The sequence below is a fragment of the Eschrichtius robustus genome, chromosome 18 (genome assembly GCF_028021215.1).
Source record: "Eschrichtius robustus isolate mEscRob2 chromosome 18, mEscRob2.pri, whole genome shotgun sequence".
Classification (NCBI taxonomy): domain Eukaryota; kingdom Metazoa; phylum Chordata; class Mammalia; order Artiodactyla; family Eschrichtiidae; genus Eschrichtius; species Eschrichtius robustus.
In genome coordinates, this window is record NC_090841.1 from 81,756,437 (window position 1) to 81,777,348 (window position 20,912).

Sequence of the window (20,912 nt, forward strand, 5' to 3'; positions counted from 1 at the left end):
CACGCGGGGCCACAGCGCAGCCTGGGAGGCCGGGCCGGGTGCTACCTCGCAGGTGTTCATGTCCTGGGACAGCTTGAGGCCCCCGCGCCCGTCGCAGTGGCAGGTGTAGCTCCCCGGGGAGTTGACGCAGGCCTGCTCGCAGCGCCCCTCCGCACACTCGTCCACATCTGCCGGCCACAAGGAAGCGCCTGAGCCCACTGGCGCCACCACGCACCCTGCTGCCCCATCACACCGCCATGGACGTGAGTCCCCAGCCCGAGACCCGGGAGCTCCAGGCCCGTGGCTCCCACCCAGCTGGCCGGCTCCTTCTGGGGACGCGGGACGGAGGCCGTCAGCGTGGCCAGATCAGCATGGGGCGCAGGGACAGCCTGGTGGGCAGGCAGGGCCAGGACCACCCCATCCCCTCCCTGGTGGAGGGGGGGCAGCCGCTGGCCCAGGCAGGAAGGCAGTGGGAGGGAGCATGGCTCTCGGCGCCCCTGGACTCGGCTGGGCTAGGCTGCACCGAGGGCAGGAGAGAAGCCCGTTGCCCAGAAGCACAGGGGCCCCGCCTGGTTGGTCTCCCTGTGTCTCTGGGGAAGAGGCCCAGGTGCACAAGAGGCACGTGCCATGTCGCATGTGTGCAGGTGCGCAGAACCCACACGAGTGCTCACAGCACGCTGCGTTCCTGGGGAGAGCGGTGCCCTGCGCGCGTGTGTGTGTGCGTGTCCTGTGTGGTGTCGGGGCGGGGTACCTTGGCAGGACCTTCTCCTGGGAGCTGAACGCGTAGCCCTCTTCGCAGAGGCAGGAGTAGGAGCCCGGCAGGTTCTGGCACTGAGCCTCCCCGCAGGCGCCTGAGTCGGCACATTCATCCAAGTCTGCAGGAAAAAACCAGCTGTGTTTCAGGTCCACCAGGCCTGCTGGCAGCCGACCTGAAATGAGATGCCGCCAGCCAGGCTGGGAACCGCCACTGAGAGGCACCCAGCTCTGCAGAGTGAGCACAGCCTGGCCTGGCGGTATCATCACTGCACCCCCTGGGCAACGCAGCCCTCCTCCCCTCCCCCTCCCTCCCCTCCCCCCTTCCCTTCTCCCTCCCCTCCCCCCTTCCCTTCTCCCTCCCCTCCCCCGTTCCCTCTCTCCTCCCCATCCCTTCCCCTCCTCCTCCCCTCCCCCATTCCCTCTCCCCTCCCCCTCCCCCTCCCCTCCCCCATTCCCTCCCCCTTCCCTCCCCCTTCCCTCCCCTCCTATCCCTCTCCCCACTCCTTCCCCTCCCTTACCCCCTCCTCTCCCCCTCCCTTTCCCCCCCTCCTCTCCCCCTCCCTTCCCTCCCCTCCCATCCCCTCCCCTCCCCTCCCATCCCCTCCCCTCCCCTCCTATCCCCTCCCCTGCCCCCCTCCTCTCCAGCCTCCTCCCTTCCTTCATCACTGGGCTTTCCAGCCCCAGCCCAGGAGCAGGGGTGCGGGGGGCATTGCTGATCAGGGCGTGGTTGAGAAGGCTGATTCCAGACGCTGTACAGGGCACCGCCTAGCCGGGGTGCACACAATTGTTGCTTAGTTCAAATGACTGCAGTCCAGAAAGGTAAAAAAGTAACTCCTGGGACCTTTTGACTAGAAGTCCCACCCTGCACCCTGAAGCCCTGAGCTGACCACCGAGCTGACGGCTGCCTGCTGGCCTCACTCAGGCCCCCTGGCTCCTCCTCCTCCCTCTCCTCATGCCGGGGTCTGCCCGTGGGAAACCAACGCCACAGTCACTGTAACTGACAACCAAGGGTCAGTCCTGAGGGTCCATCCCCTCTGCCCCTTTGGCAAACAAGTACAAAAAGCCTACAGTTAAGAACTGGTTCCTAGGGCTTCCCTGGTGGTGCAGTGGTTAAGAATCTGCCTGCCAATGCAGGGGACACGGGGTTCGAGCCCTGGTCTGGGAAGATCCCACATGCCGCGGAGCAACTAAGCCCGTGAGCCACAACTACTGAGCCTGCGCGTCTGGAGCCTGTGCTCCGCAACAAGAGAGGCCACGACAGTGAGAGGCCCGCGCACCGCGATGAAGAGTGGCCCCCGCTCTCCACAACGGGAGAAAGCCCTCGCACAGAAACGAAGACCCAACACAGCCAAAAATAAATAAATAAATAAACAAATTTAAAAAAAAAAAAGAACTGGTTCCTAAAGTGACAGAGGGACTTTCTAGAAAGTGCAACTGTTACTTCAAATAACATCGATTCCTCAGATGGCACACAGAACCGCATGCGGCAAAGACTCGCAACTACTCATGACTTAATTACAAGGGCGGTTGAGCAAACACAGGCTTTCAGATGTGGAAACTAAGATTTCTCCCAGCGATCATGGTGGGAAGGAGACAACACAAAGGGCACCTGCTCCCCCCCGGGGAGCCTGTAAACCTACACGGTTCCACATCGGCAGGACCGATCTGCACGATGACCAGACTGCAGCCATGACACAGGCTGCTCTGTCCTGAGCAGAACTGAATCTCTGGCTTCACAATTCCAAGAACTGGCCTCACGAGAATGGGATTAACACTATTGCTCATAATAATCTGTATCTCTGTGGGCATCAAAATAATTGCAGCTTGCTCTGCCCGTATACGTAAGCAGACAACTAAAACTGTCAGCAAAGAGATGCTACAGACCCACGTCAACGTCTTCCACTCTGAGAATACGGCGTCTATGTCAGCACGAAGAAGTTCAGAAGACGGACCTTCACCCCTAACCCCATAGAAATGGAATGATGTCTGACAGGGGGGATCTGTAAGCAGCTCTCTACAGGAAACTGCCCTCAGGAAGCCCCTTCCTTGTCACTTTAGCAGAGCCATATTGTAACCGGCTTTCAACCAGGCGCCCCCATGCTCTACTCATCTCCAGCCCAAGCACACCTCTCAAATCTCTTATCACACAATACCTCGCCTAACCTGCCTGTTCTTTCTGTAGATCAAAGGAGTAGAAATGAGAATAATTAACAGATGACCAGATCTCCCCCCCAGCTTCCCCTCCAGTAATCTCCTGAACGAACTGTGTGACCGAGATCGCATCTAGAGGGAGACCATGAGAAGTCCACACGCCTGCCACACAGTGGGGGACGGCGGGGACTCTGACCCCCCATCTCAGGGATTAACTGAGATTCCTTCTCTGTTTCCCTTTAGAAGCTTTCATGGCCGAGCAGAATCTTCGGAGGTGGTTTCTGGGGAACACTGAGGGCACCATCTCCCCAGATCGCTGGCATTCTGATTAGAGCCACCTTTCCTTTCTGCCACTTGTGAGCGCTGATTTTGTAAGCAGTGAGCAGCGGCACCCTGGGCTCCCTGCCCCGCCCCCGCCCCAGATGTCCTGGGCCCCGACTGGCACAGAAACCTCTGCAGGCTCTGTGGCCTGGAAGGAGGCCTGGCAGCCGCCTCCCGTCCTGGGGCTTAGGCATGGTCTCCCCAGCTGGGCCGGCCCTGTCCACAGGTCCTGGTGCATCAGCCCGTGTCGAGGTGCTGGGGCAGCTCCCCGTGGCCGCGGACATGCCCGGGCATGTGCTATGTCTGCAGGACGCCCACAGCCTCCAGAGCCTGAGGGACCAGCCACGGCCTGCAGCCCCTCGCAGAGCGACTGTGGCTTCAGCCAACCGGCAACTTGGCAATCGCAGAAGAAGATGGGGGAGGAGGAGAGAGGGAGGCAACCAGGACCCAGGGCCTCACCGTGGCAGGTCCGGCCGTCCAGGGAGAGTGCATAGCCGCTGTAGCAGCCACACTGGAAGCTGCCCGGCTTGTTGTAGCAAATCTGGCTGCAGCTCCCGTTCTCCTGGCTGCACTCATTGACATCTGGGAACAGGACACAGGGACGGAGAGAGCCAGACGTGACCCACAACCCATCTGGAGCACGTCGCAGCGCCGGCATCTCCGACCCCATGGGATCCACCCTCAGATCCTGGGTGGGAGGGCACAGGGGCCCAGGGCTCCCACCGCAGCAAGGGGGCCGCCTGAGGGTTCTAACCACGTCCTGGGGGTTTTCTGCAGCTTCTCCGCGGACCCTGCGCACTGTAGACTCAGAGAGTCTCTTGACTCCTTTCTGATCAGCAGGGGGCCGCGCCGGGCGGGGCGGCTACAGGGCACTCCTACTGCCCACCGCAGGCCCAGACCTGCTCTCGGGAGGGGTCATCGCCCTCCCCGGCGCCCCCCAAGGAGGTGGCCTGGCTAGAGCACAGTTCAGGGCTCAGCACGGTGGCTTTTCAAGCTGGATGGCGCCCTGCCCCGGGGGCAGAGGCAAGACCTCCCGCACTGTGCAAACATTCGCGCTCTTGGGAGGACAGGAGGGGCTGAGGGCCCCGCCCGCCCATCTTCTCCCGGGAACTGGGAGGGGGGCCGGCCAGCGAGGGGGCCTGGACCCCCGGCCTGCCGTCCTCCCGCTTCTCCTCACTCTGCTCTCAGCCAGACGGGCTGGTGCGGCCGTGTCCCCGGCGGGGCAGGTAGGGGGCCTGGCAGGGAGAGGCGGAAGACAGCAGGACTCACGGCCCCACCAGCCCGGGCCCCGCGGGTGGCCCTGCAGGGAGGGCCTGACGCCTGTGCCGCCAGCCCGCCCCCAGGCCGTGGCCTTACCTCTGTTGCAGAGCCGTCCCGCCCAGCCGTCTCTGCACTGGCAGTAGAAGTTGCCCATGAGGTCCTGGCAGACTTGGGTGCCCTCCTTATCGCAGGGGTCTGGGGAGCACTGGTCAGGCAGCTCTGAGTTGAAAGGAAGGAGAAGATGGCCCTGAGCTGCTCCTGGTCAGCTGGGGGGAAACCGAGGCAGGTCTGGGGCACGAACATCCCCTCCACTGGCCCCGGCGGGCTGCACAGAACACCCACCTCCGGGCAGGAGGGGGCCACAGACCAGGCTGGCCGGGCCCCAGCCGATCCCAGGAAACCCAGGTCAGCTCGGAGGTAGGGGCCGCCCACCCCCTGGGCCCGAGGTCAGGGCTGTGGCCCCGGGGCAGCGGAGGAGAGGTGTGGGCCTGGCTGGGCCCCAGGAGCTTGGACCTCCCAGGGAGCAGGTCCACAGGGCCCTGGCCGGCCCATGGGCCAGCCCGGCAGACCCAGAACGTTCCCCTCCCCTGGCGGCCGTGTCCACCCTCCCAGGCCAGGACCCCGGCCCATTCGACCCCTGGTCTGTGGGGTCCAGCTCGCACAGAGGGCGCCACAGCCTCCCCGCCCGCCCCTCGGGTGGGCCTGCTGCTTCTGCCTCTGCTTGGACACGGTCCAGACCGTCTGGGCCCCGGGCTCCGCTGCTCCCCTTTCTCTCCGACACGCGCCGGCCCCATGGCCTGTAGGTTTCAGCGGTGCTGGTGACCAGCGGCCATCCTGCTTCTCTGGGTTGTCCTGCTTTCAGCGGAGGGGAACGGGGCACGTTTCCCGGGGCCTTGGAGACCGCGGGCCAGCCACTCGGCCAGGCTCAGCCCGCGACGCCGCCTTTCTGTGTGCCAGCGGCCACTACCTTCTCATACCCAGGCGTCCCCCTGCAGCACCTGAGCCAGGAACTGTCGTGCGTCTTTATTCACCAAGCGACGGGCCCGTCTGAGCGCTGGGAGGCCCACGACAGGTGGCCGCGGTGCTTCAGCCCTCCCTCTGCCCCCGCCCCGTGTGCAGCTGAGGGCACCATTGACTCCACGGCCTGGTCACTAGGAACAGGCCAAGCCAGCACGTGACCGTTGAGAGCGCCAGGCCGCTGTCTGCGCGGTGGAGCCGGCCAGGCGGGCACTCACCCCCGACTCTTCACTTCTTTCTCAGGACGGCTGACGTCCCCAGCCGGACGCTGGTCTGGGGACCGTGTTTCCACCGTGGGCTTGCTCCTGGTCCCAGGAGGACAGTGGGCCCCTGTGTCCCCCAGCTCACCAGGCCTCGCGCCAGCCCTTGTCCTTGGCATGGACCCAACACCATGCTTTGTCCCTCTGCGTCCCCGTGGGTCTGGGGACCTGGTCACCGGGGACCCCCTCAGGGAGGGCCCAGCATAACTGTTTGTGTACGCAACCCTGGAACCCACGTCTCTCACTGGGCTCTTCTCGTGACCTTTCCACGGGACCCCTCAAAGCTTGCTTCTTCTGCACAATTACAGCCAACAAAACACTTTCAAGTGTGGCCCAAACGCAGCACCTCCAGGTATTCTGGAGACACGTGCACAGCTATCCTTGGTGGACTCCGTGAGCGCCTTCCACCCCTAAGCAAGTAGGACCTGGGTCTGGCGCTCGGAGAGTGAGGAAGGGGGGTCCAGCGGTCAGCCCTGTGGCCCCCATGCGGCTGTAACGAGGGCTCCCCGGGGGGACAGGAGGGCCGGGGCGGCGGGGGTCAAGCCCAGTGCCAGGGCTGAGATGACGGACGGGTCTGCTTCCTGACACGGCCTCCGCAGGACGGGGCTCTGAGGGGGCAGGGAGACTGGGGCGGTCGGGGGGACGCGTGCTGGGGCCCAGACAGCACCCGAGCCGAGGGTCTGGCTGATCCCCCAACAGCACTCGGCACATTAGAGGCCCTGCAGGAGGGACGGGGAAGATGGGGTGCGTCTCCACTTGATATATTTGGTTAAAGACTTAAAGTTATTTCAGAAGGACACACCTGGGCTCGTTACCTTCGTCTGGAATTTGCCTAGAATGCCTACCCACCCCCCTTTAAAAAATCAACCTCCCCTGGGGTGGGACAGCTCCAGGAGATTCTCACAGGGAACCCAGCTGGAGAACTCCACCACCGCGGCTTTCATCTGTTGCCCTGTTGGGAAGCTTATCTGTAGGGCAGAGGAAGGAGAGTGTTTGCAGGTGCCCCTGAGCTTCTAGGAATTCGGTGGACGCAGGCAGCCTGCAGAGGGGCTCGGGGCTGAGTCAGACCTGAGCCCCGACCCGGGCCCCCGACAGACGGGAGGCGAGGGGTTATCTGGCCCCACGATGGCTGTGAGAGGATGGAGGGAGAGCGGCTGCTATGTAGACAGGGATGTGAGGCACCTGCTGAGGCCAGCAGAGGCCTGTCTCAGTGGCTTTTGCTCCCACTTCCAGAAATGAGTGGGTGTGATGAGTTATAGCCTGGGAAATGCATGCAAATGCGGACCGTTGTTCTCACAGAGGAGAAAAGGCACCGAGACCCTTCCTCGTGGAGACAGTCAGCCAGGACTCCTCAGACGGCATCGCCCAAGTCTTCTGGGACCCAAAGGCAAAGCCTCAGAAACCAATCCGGGACCCCCGGGGGAGGCACATCTAGAATAAATGACGACACAGAGCTTCCACCTCACCTGGACCAATGACCACACGGAGCCCCACCTCACCTGGACCAATGACCACACGGAGCCCCACATCATCTGGACCAATGACCACACGGAGCCCCACATCATCTGGACCAATGACCACACGGAGCCCCACATCATCTGGACCAATGACCACACGGAGCCCCACCTCCTCACTGCATCAGAGATGTCCGAGGCAGGTTATAAGCTTAAACATGAAATATCAGACAACTTTTTATAGTCTCAGGAAAAGGATAGCCTGAAACCCAGGAAGTAAAACAATCCAATCAGTTTGAATACATAATTCAAAGAGAAGGAACTGATACGGCAAGTTGACAACACCAAAAATCTGCTACAAGTGAAGCGTAATGACGGGAAGCTGAACTTCTCTGGTGCTCCCATGTCCGCCTAAGGCCGGTGAGGTCCCGCTCACCCTGGGGGCCGAGGGGCAGGGCTTGCTCCTGGCAACCGGGATGTATGGGCGGGGGCTCTGGCTCCTTGAGTGCACACTGGCCTCTGCCAGTACCAGCGGCTGCTCCTCACTTGCTCCTGTGAGGCTGCCGAAGCGTCCGCGGGGAGCCCGGGCCTCACAGCAGGGCCCTCGCCCTCCTTCAGTCTCTCACTTCCTTTGTGCGCCTGGGCCGGGCTGGGGTCTGTGACCCGGGGCGCGATAGGCAAGGCCAGCGGCTGGCGTGTGGGAGGCTGGGTGACTGGTCACAGCAGCCGAGCCCTGCCCCCCAGGCCCTGGGGCCACTCCCGGTCCTCCACCCGCCCTGGGCGACCCTGCCGTGCAGGTCCGAGCGCAGCGTGGGACCCCCCCCCGTGCAGGGTCGGCTGTGCGCTCAGAGCCCGTTTCCTCACCGGTGGAGCGGGCGCCATAAAGCAGCTAACATCTGCGCTTGGCGGGGACGAAGTGGCCACATCACGGAGCTCTCGGGCCACAGCCAGGCCTGGGGTCAGGCTCAGCTGAGACGGGTCTATGGGTCTACGTGTGGATTAAAGTTCATGCAAAATGTCAGTGTTACGTATGATAATTTAAAATAATAATAATAAAGACGTATGATGAGCTGAAGAAAAATTTTGCTACCTTTAGTACAAATGGCTAATTTGCAAGCTATATCAACAGCTGCTACAAACTGAGACAAGCATGCAAAGACTCTGAACAAAGTATCCACAGAAAAAGAAACACAAGGTTCCTCAACATATGAAGCTCAGCTTTACTTATGAGTAAGAAAGACATAAACTGCATTGACTGGGGGTCGTTTTTCACTTTTTCTACGGAAAGATATAAACAAGTAAGAAGCAATACACTGGGCTGGTGCGGGCACTGGGAGAGGCACTCCCGCCCTCCACTGGGGGGTAACGGGGCCAGGTCTGCATCAGAATTGAAAAAGAACACAGCTTTGCCTCTGCAAGTCCACTCTATTCTGCAGATATATTCAGACAAGGAGGTCACTCTGGCTTTGTTTGTTACAGTATACAACTGGAAACGGCCCAGGTGTCCGCCAGTGCACACTGGTTAACAAGCACGCTGCCCACCAAGCGCGAATGTGGACGCAGCCCCGCGTGCTGGCGCGGCTCGTGCTGACACAGGAAGCGTCTGCGAAGCGTGGAGGGGAAAGGGCGGTGGGGTCATGGGTTCAGGAAGCTGCCACCTGTGTGCAAATAAGAGACTCCAAGTACATTCCTACGGGTCTGAGAATATTCTTAGAACCGGCGGCCGTGGTGAAAGGGCCCCTGACTGACCAGGAGGCGGGGCCGGATGCACCTTCTCTCCACCTGTGAAAGGTTTACAATTCATACCGTGCGAATTTCCTGCCTCTTCGAAAAGCCAACACGTACTCGCTTAGAAAAGGAAGTTCAGGGCAAAGGAGCGGACCTCAGGCAGGTGCCGTGGCTCCAAAGACAATGGAAATACAGCAAAGCCCCAAGACCCCAAACGCAGGGGCTTAGAGGAAGGAGACAGACTTACTTTGCACGCAGGTGATGAAATCTGTGTTCTTTTTGTACGGAGATCCATGTTTACTGATGCATTCTGCAAAACAGGGAGGGCAGGGCGTCACCCTCCGGCACGGGGCCAGCAGACGTGACACTCTGGAGGGAGACCAGTCACACTGACACGGAACGTGGAACACCGTCAGACAAGAAGACGTCTCCACCAACGGGCAGAGCTCTGTCTCCAAGGAGCCTTGGGCCCCTGCAGCCTCCTGGTGGGGTTCTTTCTGTCGTACAGAAGGCCCTCCGGTGGCACTCAGGAAGCTTCTGACCGTGGTCAGAGAGCTGGCCTCCATTTCAACCTGACCCCCGCTTGGAAACAGTACCCTTGGTTTGACGGTCAATCTCTTTGGAGAACTAGCTCCCCCTCCTCCTCTTCCTCCTTCTCTGTGCTGTCTGACTGGGTGCTCCACACAGAGGCCAGGGGTGGGAGGGACCACAGGCATGCGGATGATCTGAACTTGAACTTGGGCATAATGGGTGTTGGTTGGGCCACTTCACTGGCCCTTTAGTGGGTCGCTTCTGCTCATCCACGCCTCGGAGGACGTGGGCACAGGCAGTGGACAGCATTGGAGGTGGCCCAGGGGGCCACTGTCGCCTTTGCCTCAGGAAACAAAGCCATACACCCGGGAGCAAGGCTGGCAGGGAGCCCGGATGGGGCTTCTCAAGGCCAATCACAGGTCCACTATACTTGTTGCTAGATACACACCCAGAGAAAGTACCTCTAAGAGGCTATAAGGCCAATGGAAAATTTACCAAAATGCACTTCACACAATTAAAGAGGAAAGCCCTGGAGTACTTCCCTCTCATTATAAGTAGAGACATAAAAAAACCCTTAAAACTGTATTAAGGAGCAGTTCGCAGGGGAACTTTCAGGTCGTCCTGAAAACACGGGACCGTCTTTGCCTTTTTCCTCTTGTTCTCCCCCCAGTGTTCAGTGGGGCTTTCCAGACACCCCCCCGCCTCCATACACAGACATGACTGCTCGACGGCCAAGACTGTTAGCCTGTATGTTCCTGTCGTCCAAGTTAAACAAAAGCATTTTTTAATGTTCTCAGCTTTAATTAATAATATGGTATCAATAACCAGAGTTTGCATAAGCAAAAGCTCTTTGGGGTCTTCAGTAATTTCACAAGGGCAGAGGCCTGAGACCAAAAAGCCCGAGAACCACTAAAGCAATCATATTTCCAGTTAATGAGCTAAGCCTGGAATCAGAGTGGGGCAGAGGTTTGCAAACAATGGCATTGGCTGGAGGTGACACTAACGCGGTCACTATGGTATAAAAGACACAAACTAGGGCTTTGCCCTGTGAGCCCTGGAGAGCTCCCAACTCACTGTGCGATTAAGCATGGTCCTTCCGGGAACAACTCGGTGATGAGGCTTGAGTCCCCAAACAAAAGGAGGAAATGAGTCCAACTTACCTAAGTACCTTGGATAAAAGTACTCCTGCAGAAAAAGAAAAAGAAAAGGCAGTGGTTAACCGGCAGAATGCCCGGCGTCTGGGCACCACCCCCTGGCAGCTGGTCCACCAAACCTCACCCTTCTCCCCCCACAGGAACAGCCCGGCCCGGGAGGCAGGTGCTTGAGGGAGGACAGCTGCCCAGAAAGCCACTTTCTGCCCTTGAGAGGGCTGGGGGAGGGGACGGAGGGAGAGGGCGTCCCTGGGGCCATGCAGCTTCTGCAGAGTGATGTCTGCACACTGAGACCAGACCTGCGGTAACCAGCAATACTGTGCGGGTGAAGCATCTTTCAGGAAGACAAGAAACATGCCAAGGAAAAACCAAGCCTTAGACCCCGGTGGTCGCAGGGGCCCCTAGGGAGATGGGAGGCCTCTGTAGGACTCCCAGCAGCTACTGTACTTGTACAACAAACAGCTGGATGAGGGATGGAGGGTGTAAACGGGGAGTCCTTTTATCCATGACTGCAAATTAAGAGGTGGGCACTGGGCAGTGAATGTCAGGTGAGAGAACACCTGCCTGTGCCCGTCCGGCAGCAGCTCCGGGGAGGGGGCAGTCACAGCAGTCCTGACCCCACACGCTCTGATGTCCCGCTCAGGGCTGATCGCTCAGGGCTGATCGCGGAGCAGTCCGGCCCTGTATCCCCTCCCTGACGGAACCAAGGGGCCGGATGTTGGGTGTCACCTGCTTGCTCATGACCACCCTCCCAGGAGGGTCTTGCTAATCAGCCCCATTATCACAGATGAGTAAACTGAGGCCCCAGGCCGGCTGTGGAGTGTGACCGAGCCCCGTCCCAGGGAGGGCAGGGGCGCCGGCCTCCACGGGACCCGTGCTTCGCGCCCCCCGCTCCTCCACCACCTCACTGGCCCCTCCGCTCGTGCCTGGCCGCGGCGGCACGCGAAGACGCGTTCAGATGTGCTTTTATAAAGGAACGTTCTGGTAAAGATGCTTCTTGTAAAACTCAACTTCTTTAAAAGAAAAGTAAGGATCAGAGCAAGTTTGGGACTCATGCAACACTTGCGAAGGTGACATTCATGCAAGTGTGACAAAGAGGCAGGCGGGAGGGGACTGCCCTCCTCTCCGCTCCCAGGCCCCCGACAAGCCTGGCTGCGTTTCTTTCTCCTGCTTTCAGTCCCACACCTGCTGGCACTGGGGACAGAGAGATAGACAAGTCTGGGGCCCTGTGACGAGAATTCTCAGGGTCCCGGGGGTTGTGGTCTTTCGGGGTTAGAGGGAGTACAGAGGCCACTGGGCTTTGCCACAAAGGGAGGGGATTTGGTTCTGAAATAGAACATTCAGGATGGACGCAGGAAATGCCCGCTCAGGCTTAGGAAGCCAAGGATTAGACTAGGGTTGAACATGATGAAGAACTGCGGGGCAAGTACCCGATCACACACACGTTTACACACTGCAGCCTTCCGGAAAGGCAGATTCTATTCTTCAAAATCGTGACTAGTTAATAGTAACGTGTAATATGTTTTAATACTGAGCCCTACTGTTGTGAAAAGTCAGGCTCCTCAGCCCTCCGTGCCGCCCTGCTCCCCGCAGGTTTGCAAACATGGGGACGTGTGGCCCGAAGCTCCTTCAAGGAGCTGAGCCCAAGGGCAGCTGGGTCCACCTGGGTCTACAGTGAGGCTGCATGTGTTCTGTAGCTACAGGGAAGACTTCCCTGTGAGCCCCCTCCTCTGTCTCTGCTCCTTGTGATCTGCCCCCCAAACAGGAAAGGAGAGCAAATCTGCTTTACCCCTGAGCTCCTCAGAGGCCGGCCACGTCCCTGTGGGGACCAGGTGAGGCACGGGAATCCAGCCCTGATGCTGTCCCACTGTTCACCCGATGGCCTCACTTCCTGGCCCCGCGCATAGATGGGCCAGGGGACACCTGCTCCCGGCCCTGCTGACCAGCGTGGACGCTGCCTTGGAGACACACCAGTGTCGGTGGTGCATGAATCTTTTTGTCGTGGAATGTCTGGGACTTTTACCTGGATTGCACAACATGACAGGAGTCACACATCACACTACCTCAATGTGGTTACTTCTCAAACAGTAGACTGAGAATTTATTACTTCCTTTAATACATAACTGCCCTAAGTTGTTTCCAAAAATCTCTACTCTTTGACAAAGTAAGCTGGGACTTGGGTGTCAGGACAGCTTTGCTTACTGACATGAAACGTGTAGAAGGTGTTTTCCCTGGGGAACAGTCAGGAGGGTTGACCAATCCTTTGGCCACAGCCTTGCTAGCAAATCTGTCTTCTGGCAGGAGACTGTCAAGGTCACGGCAGCCTGAACTGCCCTTGCTGAGGCTTCGGCTTCCTAAGAGCATGAAGCTCACAGCGGCCCCTGAAGACGCCTTCCTGCAGGTGGGTGCCCAGGCTCCACTGGTCCTGCCCGGGGACCCGGAAGGGCTCCTAACCCCTGGGGCTGGCGTTACGTGGCTCCCCACGTGTTCTAGCACGGTTCATACAAAACCCTTTTTTCCTTCCTTTCTCCCAAATTCAGCTCTTAAGATTCTCCAAACCAGGTGCAAAAGACTCCACAAGACTGAAGGAAACACGGACACCACTTCTCAGGACACGGACCTCTGGGATCCCCCAGTTCCTGCTCCACCCAGAGAACCCAGGGTGGACCCTGCAAGGGGGGCAGTCCCCAGAGACACCCTGCGAGGGCCCTGGGTCCTCTACTTCCTCAGACACTGAAGTGCACGTTGCAGGGAGGTCCTGGAACAAAGTCCTGGGTATGACCACCCAGTGGCAGGGGTGACGCTGGGATCAGCCCCGGCCCTGACCCTGGGGCCCTGCTGCAGCTCTGCACATCTGTGTGTGTGGTTCCCTCGGCTGCACGTACCCCCTCCATCCCCATGGCTGTCCCCTCCCACCCAACCTGCACCCATGTGACAGGGACAGGGGCCCGAGCGGGGGGGCCCTCGACAGTGGCTAGGCCCAATGGGAAGCCCAGCTCTCCGGGTCCTCTTCACATCAGTTTTAGGATGATACGCGCTGTTCTGGATGCTCAGGGCCCTGGTACAGGCAGCAGCGGCTCTCGGGGGCATGGAGACCCTGGTCCCCTTACCACTGGCCCCTCCCTTACTGAGCGCTTTCCTGCAACCTGCACCTGCCCACGGCACATCCCTCTGCACGTGCTTCCCACCTGCTCTGGGCACCCGCTGCACCCCAGCTGCTGGCGGAGCACGTGCACACAGGCCCCGGGCACTCCCTCCCACCCCGCCAGGGTCAGCGGGGCCCCAAGGCAGGGGGTGGCAGCTTCCGCTCACCACTCAGCTGCAGGCTGACAGGCTCAGGTGGCCGGGTGACTGCCGAGGCCCAGTGTCGGGCAAGAACCAGGGCAGCAGAGGGGGGCTGGTCCCTCCAAGCACAGGTTGTATGAGTGCAGCTAAAAAGACCCATGTGAGAGGCGTGTTGTGCAAAAACTCTCTGACGTGGCTAAGTACAGTGTCTCCTGCCAGGCATGAAAATACTCTTGGAAATGAACCTCGTAAAACAGGTTTGCTTCCAAACACCTCTCCCCCACAGCAGAGATTTGTAGTTGCCATCCAGCATCTGCAATCCTCCCTTCAGCCTCAGTAACAGAACTCTGGATTTAGTTAGAGCTGCAATGCACCCAGCTACAGGACTACACTTCCCAGCTTCCCTTGAAACTAGGAGTGGCCATGTGACTAAATTCTGGCCAATGAGATACACACAGAGAGAGAAACTGAGTAAAGAGAGTGGAGTGCTTTGGTTCTCTGGCCTCCTTGCTGGAATGTAGATGTGATGGCTGGTACTCCAGCATTTTGCCCAGTGTGTGAGGAGGCCTGGAAGACAAAGGCCATGCACCAGTACAGTGGAGCACAAATAGGTCATGGAAGTCCCTGGGCCCCCACCACTGAGCAGCCCTGGGCAGCCTGCCTCCCACCTTTTACATGAGAGATAAATAAAACTGTCTTGTTTAAACCACTGTTGTTTGCATTTTCCAAATTTATGAGGCAAAAATACCAGGCTAGCTGAATTTGAAAAATGAGTGCAATTTTCAGATTTGTAATGACCTGCAAAGTAAAATTATAAATCTACCACGAGTCAAGATTTCATGAGTCAGTGAGAATGTTTTGGGAAATAACCAATGCAAAGGCACTGATAAATCAGGGTTTAGGCCAGTTAACAACGACAGAAGAGAAAGTTTGCAAGTATCATAGAATGACTGCTTCAAGACAGAATAACTTGATTATCTAGGATTAACAAAGGCTCACGGGACTATGGATGAAGTTGCCAAACACTTTTTGCAAAAATGTCTCCATTTATGGTAAGGAGAATGTAGGCTTTCTAAAAATCATTATTATTTCGAAAAAATATGCCCTGCCTCTCCCCAAAATCTTAACTTCAATCTTTCTTTGTTCTGAAAATTTAGTGCCTAATTACATTTATAATCCAATTTTATAAAGCATGAAATGGAATAAATTTGTTTTTATAATTTACGGTTTCATTCCTCAAGATTGATTGGTACACTCACTGTGTAATCTGATCAGTTTTCAGTGGGTCACGCGAAGTGGCCTTTCTTCCCGTCTAACGTGCTCTCCTGGCGGAGGCTTCTTGGGGCTGCTGGGCTCTCACCTTCACAGCACCGGCTGATCACCCACAGCTTTGCTCGGAAACCCCTTCGTTCTCAAGGCCAAATGCAGCGGTGCTGCTCACTTAGTGGCTGGGGTGCCCACAGGCAGGAGAGGAAACAACTAAGCCACGCTGGGTACTACTGAGCCTCAGCACGTGCTAGGCCTCACCGGGTACTAGGCCTCACCGGGTACTAGGCCTCACCGGGTGCTATGTCTCACCGGGTACTAGGCCTCACCAGGCGCTACGCCTTCCCTGCCAGGCCTGCCACGTTCTCTCTGGGAAATGTGATTCACGAAGGTGAACCAGCAAAACTTTATTCAAACCACGGTTATGCTGCACTGAGGGATTTCTAAGCACCAGACCCCATGCTAAGTCCCTCCTACACCCTCGTGGTGGCACAACAATGACCCCAAAGGCGTGCAGGTCCTCCTCCCGGCAGCTGTGAATATGGCGGGCTCCACAGCGAAGGTCAGTGAGGTTACTGATCGGCTGACCTTGGGAGGAGGTGATTCCCCTGGGCCATCGGGGGCTCAGGGGACCCCAGGGTGTGCAAACACGGAAGAGCAAGGCAGCAACAGATCCAGAAATGGCAACGTAGAAAGAACACCGACCTGCCGGCCAGGAGGATGGAGGAGGGGCCCCAGCCAGGGATGCGGCGCCTCCAGAAGCTGGAAAAGGCAGGCGTGGGTTCCCTACTGGGGCCTCCAGCAGGGTAAGTTTCTGCTGAAGTGTTACAGCAGTGAAGAAACGACACATCTTCCCTGGAGTCAGGCAGGGACGCTCCTGTCCCCACCGACCTGTCCCTGCCGACACGTGGCAGCTGGCCTTGCGGAGCTCAGGCAGCGCAGGACCAGCGGAGGGACAATGCTGTCTGCCTACCGCCCACAAAGCCATGCCCACCAGCCCCTAGCGGGATGCCAGCCCCTAGCGGGATGCCAGCCCCTAGCAGGGAGCCAGCGAGTAGAGTGTGTCCCCCAGGAGCTTGTGGAGCAAAGGGGTAGAGCGGGAGCCCGTGGGAACCAGGGGGCTCTGGGCAGGGACACGGCCCTCGTGGTCTCCAGCGCCAGGAGGGGGCTTGGTGGGCAGCCTGGCTGGGGGCTCAGGCGTCATCCCAAAGCCACAGGGAGAGACCGTACGCGGCTGCTTGGCAGTGTGAATGGGGACCGAGGCCCAGCAGGTGGGACGGAATGTCGGCCTGTCCTGGGAGGGCCCCGAGGAGGCAGAAGTGGTAGCACCAGAGACGCTCCGCTCCATGGAGGCCGCTGGGCGCGTGCTGGGGGGAGGGGGAGCGGGGGCCGCAGGCTTTGTCCCAAGGCTGAGAGGCCGCACCGACAGGAGAGGGGAAGGAGGTGCGAAGCCAGAGAGAGTGAGTAGGAGAGAAGAGAAGAGGAAAGAGGAGCCTCGCCCGGGGATCAGGGAGGAGCTGGCGACCACCCGTCCCTTCGCGGGACCCACACGGGCTGGGCTTCAGAGGACTCGTGCTGCGGGTGGGACGGGCAGGCGGGGATGGCACGGTCAGGTCAGCCAGGTCAGAAACGCAGTGTTACGCTTCCCTGCTTACGTTAGTTCGGGAAAAACAAAATGATGTGTTTTCCCATCATGCAAAACCCCCAAATAAAACGCTGGACAGAGTGAAGGGTGACAAGTTATCAGGGCAAACAGCGCAGCTCCAACACAGCCTTTGCACAAAGGCAGTGTGTCCAGGAGGCCCTGAGAGCGGGCTGTGCAGACGGGACCCAGGCTCGCCCTGGAGGCCTCAGTCACTTGGGCTCACGGGTCAGCCCTGAGTTCCCTCTGGTCCTCCCACTGATGACCTGACTCCCTTGAGTCGGTCAACTCCTGGGCCGCAGCTCAGGGGCGCCTCCACGGGATGGCTCAGACTCTCGCCCGGGGCAGCATTCTGCGATCCCGTGACAGATTCTGTGACTGCACAGCTCCTGTCTGTTCCTGGCATCTGGAAGGGGATGGAAGGGCACCTCGGCACCTTTCGGGTCCCTGCGGAACCATGGCCCCGCACACGTGAGCCTTCAATTCTGAGCAGCACAGGATGGGCTGCTGTGAACGAGGAGAGACGCAGAGGATGCATGTGGTGGGGGCAGACCTGGGTCAGGGGTCAGGGGTCAGGGTTTGCCACACCCCACCGGAGAAGGTGCCCTGCCCCCGACAACTGCCAACAGCCACCTCCTAACACGTTTTCCATCTCAACCTGAAGCGTCGCACTAAAGAAACGTGTGTCCAAACCAGAGGCTCCTGGGGGCTGTACCTGTGGCCGCCAGGCATGCCGCGTGCTGGGCAGGAGGCCCCAGCCTGGCCTCCGGCCCCGTGGCTGCAGCGGTGACCTTCCCGGACGCCCTGGGAGCTGGCCCAGCCCAGCTGTGGGATTTCCACAGGGCACAGCGTTCCAAGAAGAGGTCCTCAGAGAACTGGGTTTAGATGGCAGGGTTTGGGGACAGATGTGGAAAAGAATGTATTTTATCATCATGGGCACTAACTGGAAGGAAACAAATTTCACCTCGAATTTGGAAAAAAAAAAAAAAGTCCAAGAAAATAACAAGTATGATGGTAACACATCACTACCTCCTTGGAATGACGTGTTTTTAATTGGTGCAAAGTGCCTTTCTCAGAAGCAGATAAAGAACTTCGTCCACTTCCAACACCTCCTTAAAAATTACTTTAAAACTTAATAAACTGCACTCTCTCAGGGTCAAAATTTACAGGTGTACGCACCAGGACTGCAATGAAATCACTGGACTAAAATAACCACCGAAGGGGCAGAGTATTCCCAACATCAAATATTAACCCTCAAACCACAGCAAAGTCTGCATCACAGAAGCAGCTCCCACCTCTGACCACAGGAAATGCAGCACGAAGACACCGGACCCCTGCCAGAGCAGCCAGAGTAAAGTAACAGCCTGGCTGGGTTTGCGATGTCCCGGCCCAGCGCCTCAGAATCTCGAGAAACAGGCCAGAAGCATCAGCTTCTTAAAGGGTGTTTTCTTCTTAAGTCCCATAGGCAGACCTGTGGTGACTTTCAAAATGTCTTTAATTGGTTTTCCACAGACGTTAAGCCCGCAGGCTGGGACGAGGTGTCGTTTAGGGGCTGCCCTGTCGTGACACTGCAGGGCCCAGCTCCGGGCCGGGCAGACCCCCGGGACTAAAACAAGCACGTCTGTGGGCACAGGGGCAGCAAAGGGGGGCCAGACAGAGCCTGCCTCTCCCTCAAGGCCACCCGGGGGGCGGCAGGCCCTGCTCTGGGGTCCTGAATGCCGCCCGTCTAACCAGCCGTCCGTCCGCAGGCCTCTGAGCCGCACGGAGCCAGCTCTGGAGAAAACGTGACGACTCGGAGACCCTGCCCTGCCAGCCTCCTTGGGCCTCCAGGGGAGGAAGCCCTGGAGGGACGGGGCCCAGTGGGGAGGCCTGGGCAGCCCCGGGGGCAGGGGCCGCCCAGGCGGACGGGAGCTGGGGCTGCGTCTGCACAGGGCGGTGCCTGGTCACACTCGTCGACGGACCCCGGAGTGGCACGGAGGAGCGGGGCGTGTGCGGGTGTGTGTCCGAGCGCCCGAGGGAGTGTTAGGGGCTGCTGTCCAGGCGTGGGGGGCAGGGGACCCGAGGCTGTCCTGGAGGTCACTGGGGGTGACGAAGGCCCCCTTCCCCCTCCTGCTGGGCCCCCTGAGACCCCTTAGGCCACCCCAACAGGGGAGACTTGAGGGAGGGGCTTCCACCTCCCTCGGGGGTGCCCCTTCCCAAGCTGTCCCCAGAGACTCTGGGGTCTCAGGAGACAGGTGTCCCTGGAGGGCAGACGCCGTTCAAGACAAGGCGGCAGCCCTGCAGGGCTCTGAAAATGACTGCACCCCGAAAACCCTCCTGGGTAGGGAACTATCACCGCCACTGGGCCCCCATGTCTGAGAGAGCGGGGGTGGGGTGGGGGGAGAGAGACAGAGACAGACAGAGACGGAGAGAGACACGGGGTGCGGGGTGAACACGCGAGGTCAGAGGTCAGGCTTGGGCTGCACAGGAGGCAGAGGGGCCCTGGGAGTGGGATGCCGGCCGAGCTGCGAACACTGTGAATATTGTTGTTTGCATCTCAAACTAACCAAGGTGATGGGGTCAAGGCCCAGGACCTGGGATTCCTCCCGACCCGCAGGCTTCGGGCGGCACTGGTGCTGGGAGGTGGTGAACCATGCCGGGCCGCACGTCGGGCTGGGTAAGTCTTTCGTCCAGAATCCTTTCTGGAGGCCAAGGGCGATGGCATCGGTGTCTGGAAGCCACTGGCCTTCAAGGACTTAAGCGGGAAGGTGACCGCTGCACTGGCCTGGGGAGCTTCTGGGAGAGCTCAGGGGACCCAGCAGGGGTGCCTGGGGGCCTGGCACCCAGAGCCCTCTGGACAAGATGCCAGAACGAGGGAAATGCCAGGAAGAGAGGGTAACAATGTGAAAGGAAAACAAGATAAGGAGGGACTCTAATCTCGGGCTCTGGGGGCAGGGCAGGGCGGGGACACTCCCCCGCGGCCCGAAAGAATGTGGAGGAGACCGTGTCAGCAGGAGGGAAGCAGGCGACACCTGCATCAGGAAGGCCCCCAGGCTCCCTTAACCCCAGGAATCGGGAAGGTGCCCACAGCTACCTGCTCAAAGGAGAGCTCTAACGTCAGGCGCCTCCATCCCCAAAGAGGAAGCCGGCCCAGGGTGGAACACCCCGCCCTGGCAGGAAGAGCCTAGAACACACCCAGCACAGAGGGCACAGCCTCCGGATTCCAGGAGCGGCTTGCCGCCCAGAGGGCCGGCTCCAGGTGCCCCAGCCCTCCGCGCTCCCCGGCCCCCAGAGCCCCAGGCACTGAACGGGGAAGGCAGCGCGGCCTCCCCTCTCCACCAGGTGTGTGTGGCTGCAACGGCCAGACACACAGAGGACAGGCCAGCCCCAGAGGTGACCCTGGCAGGTAAGGCCTGGCTTTTCCTACAAGCACCCCCTTGAGCGGGCGAGCGGATCACAGCCCGGTGGGTGCTGATTCTGCAGCCTCTCCTGTCACACATCAGGACGCCGGCGGGAGGTCCCGTGACGGTCACAGAAGCAGGTCCTGGTGACTTTTTGAACTGAGGTCAGGGCGCTCATCCTGGGTCACCCCCGCAAACACTCACAAGGAACAACTTTTGAAGGCGAGGAATTGATGTTTCTCAAGAGAGCCCCAAACTGTGTGGGGCAGAGGGACCCACTGGTAATGTCATAGGACGGCCTCATTCAAAAGCGTTGTTTCTCCAAAGGTGTATTAGCAGTGAGTTGTGTCTGGAGGGTTTCCCAGGGATCCCAGGTCCCTGGAATCTGAGACCTCCCCAAAGTGAGGGAAAGGAGGGTGTGGACACCTGGAGGGGCACCTGGTCGACCAGAGCAGGGCCGACATGCAGGAGCCCCCTAATCACCAACCTCGAGCCACGACCCTAGCTGGGCTCCTCCCGGCCTTCCACACCACCTCTTGAGGAAAAGGACAACAAACCAAGGGCCAGACCCAGACAGAGAGCAAGCAGCCTGCACAGCGGTCTACACAGCATGCAAGGTGCGCGTTGAAATGAGGGGTTTTTGCATTGACTGCAAGGGAAGGCACAAAAGGAGCCGGTCCACCCTGGGAAGCTGGTAAATAAAGGGAAAGATGTGATTATGATTTGGGGAT

At 59.2% G+C, this 20,912-nt stretch overlaps 1 protein-coding gene across 1 annotated transcript in view; it reads right to left on the reverse strand.

The window, feature by feature from the left end:
- Positions 1–20,912, reverse strand: part of GAS6 (growth arrest specific 6) — a 34,203-nt gene that overhangs the window by 10,855 nt on the left and 2,436 nt on the right. Inside the window, 7 exon segments of the mRNA XM_068526612.1 lie at positions 46–167; positions 731–740; positions 742–854; positions 3,667–3,789; positions 4,564–4,686; positions 9,174–9,236; positions 10,618–10,642. Coding sequence (XP_068382713.1) covers positions 46–167; positions 731–740; positions 742–854; positions 3,667–3,789; positions 4,564–4,686; positions 9,174–9,236; positions 10,618–10,642 — 579 coding nt within the window.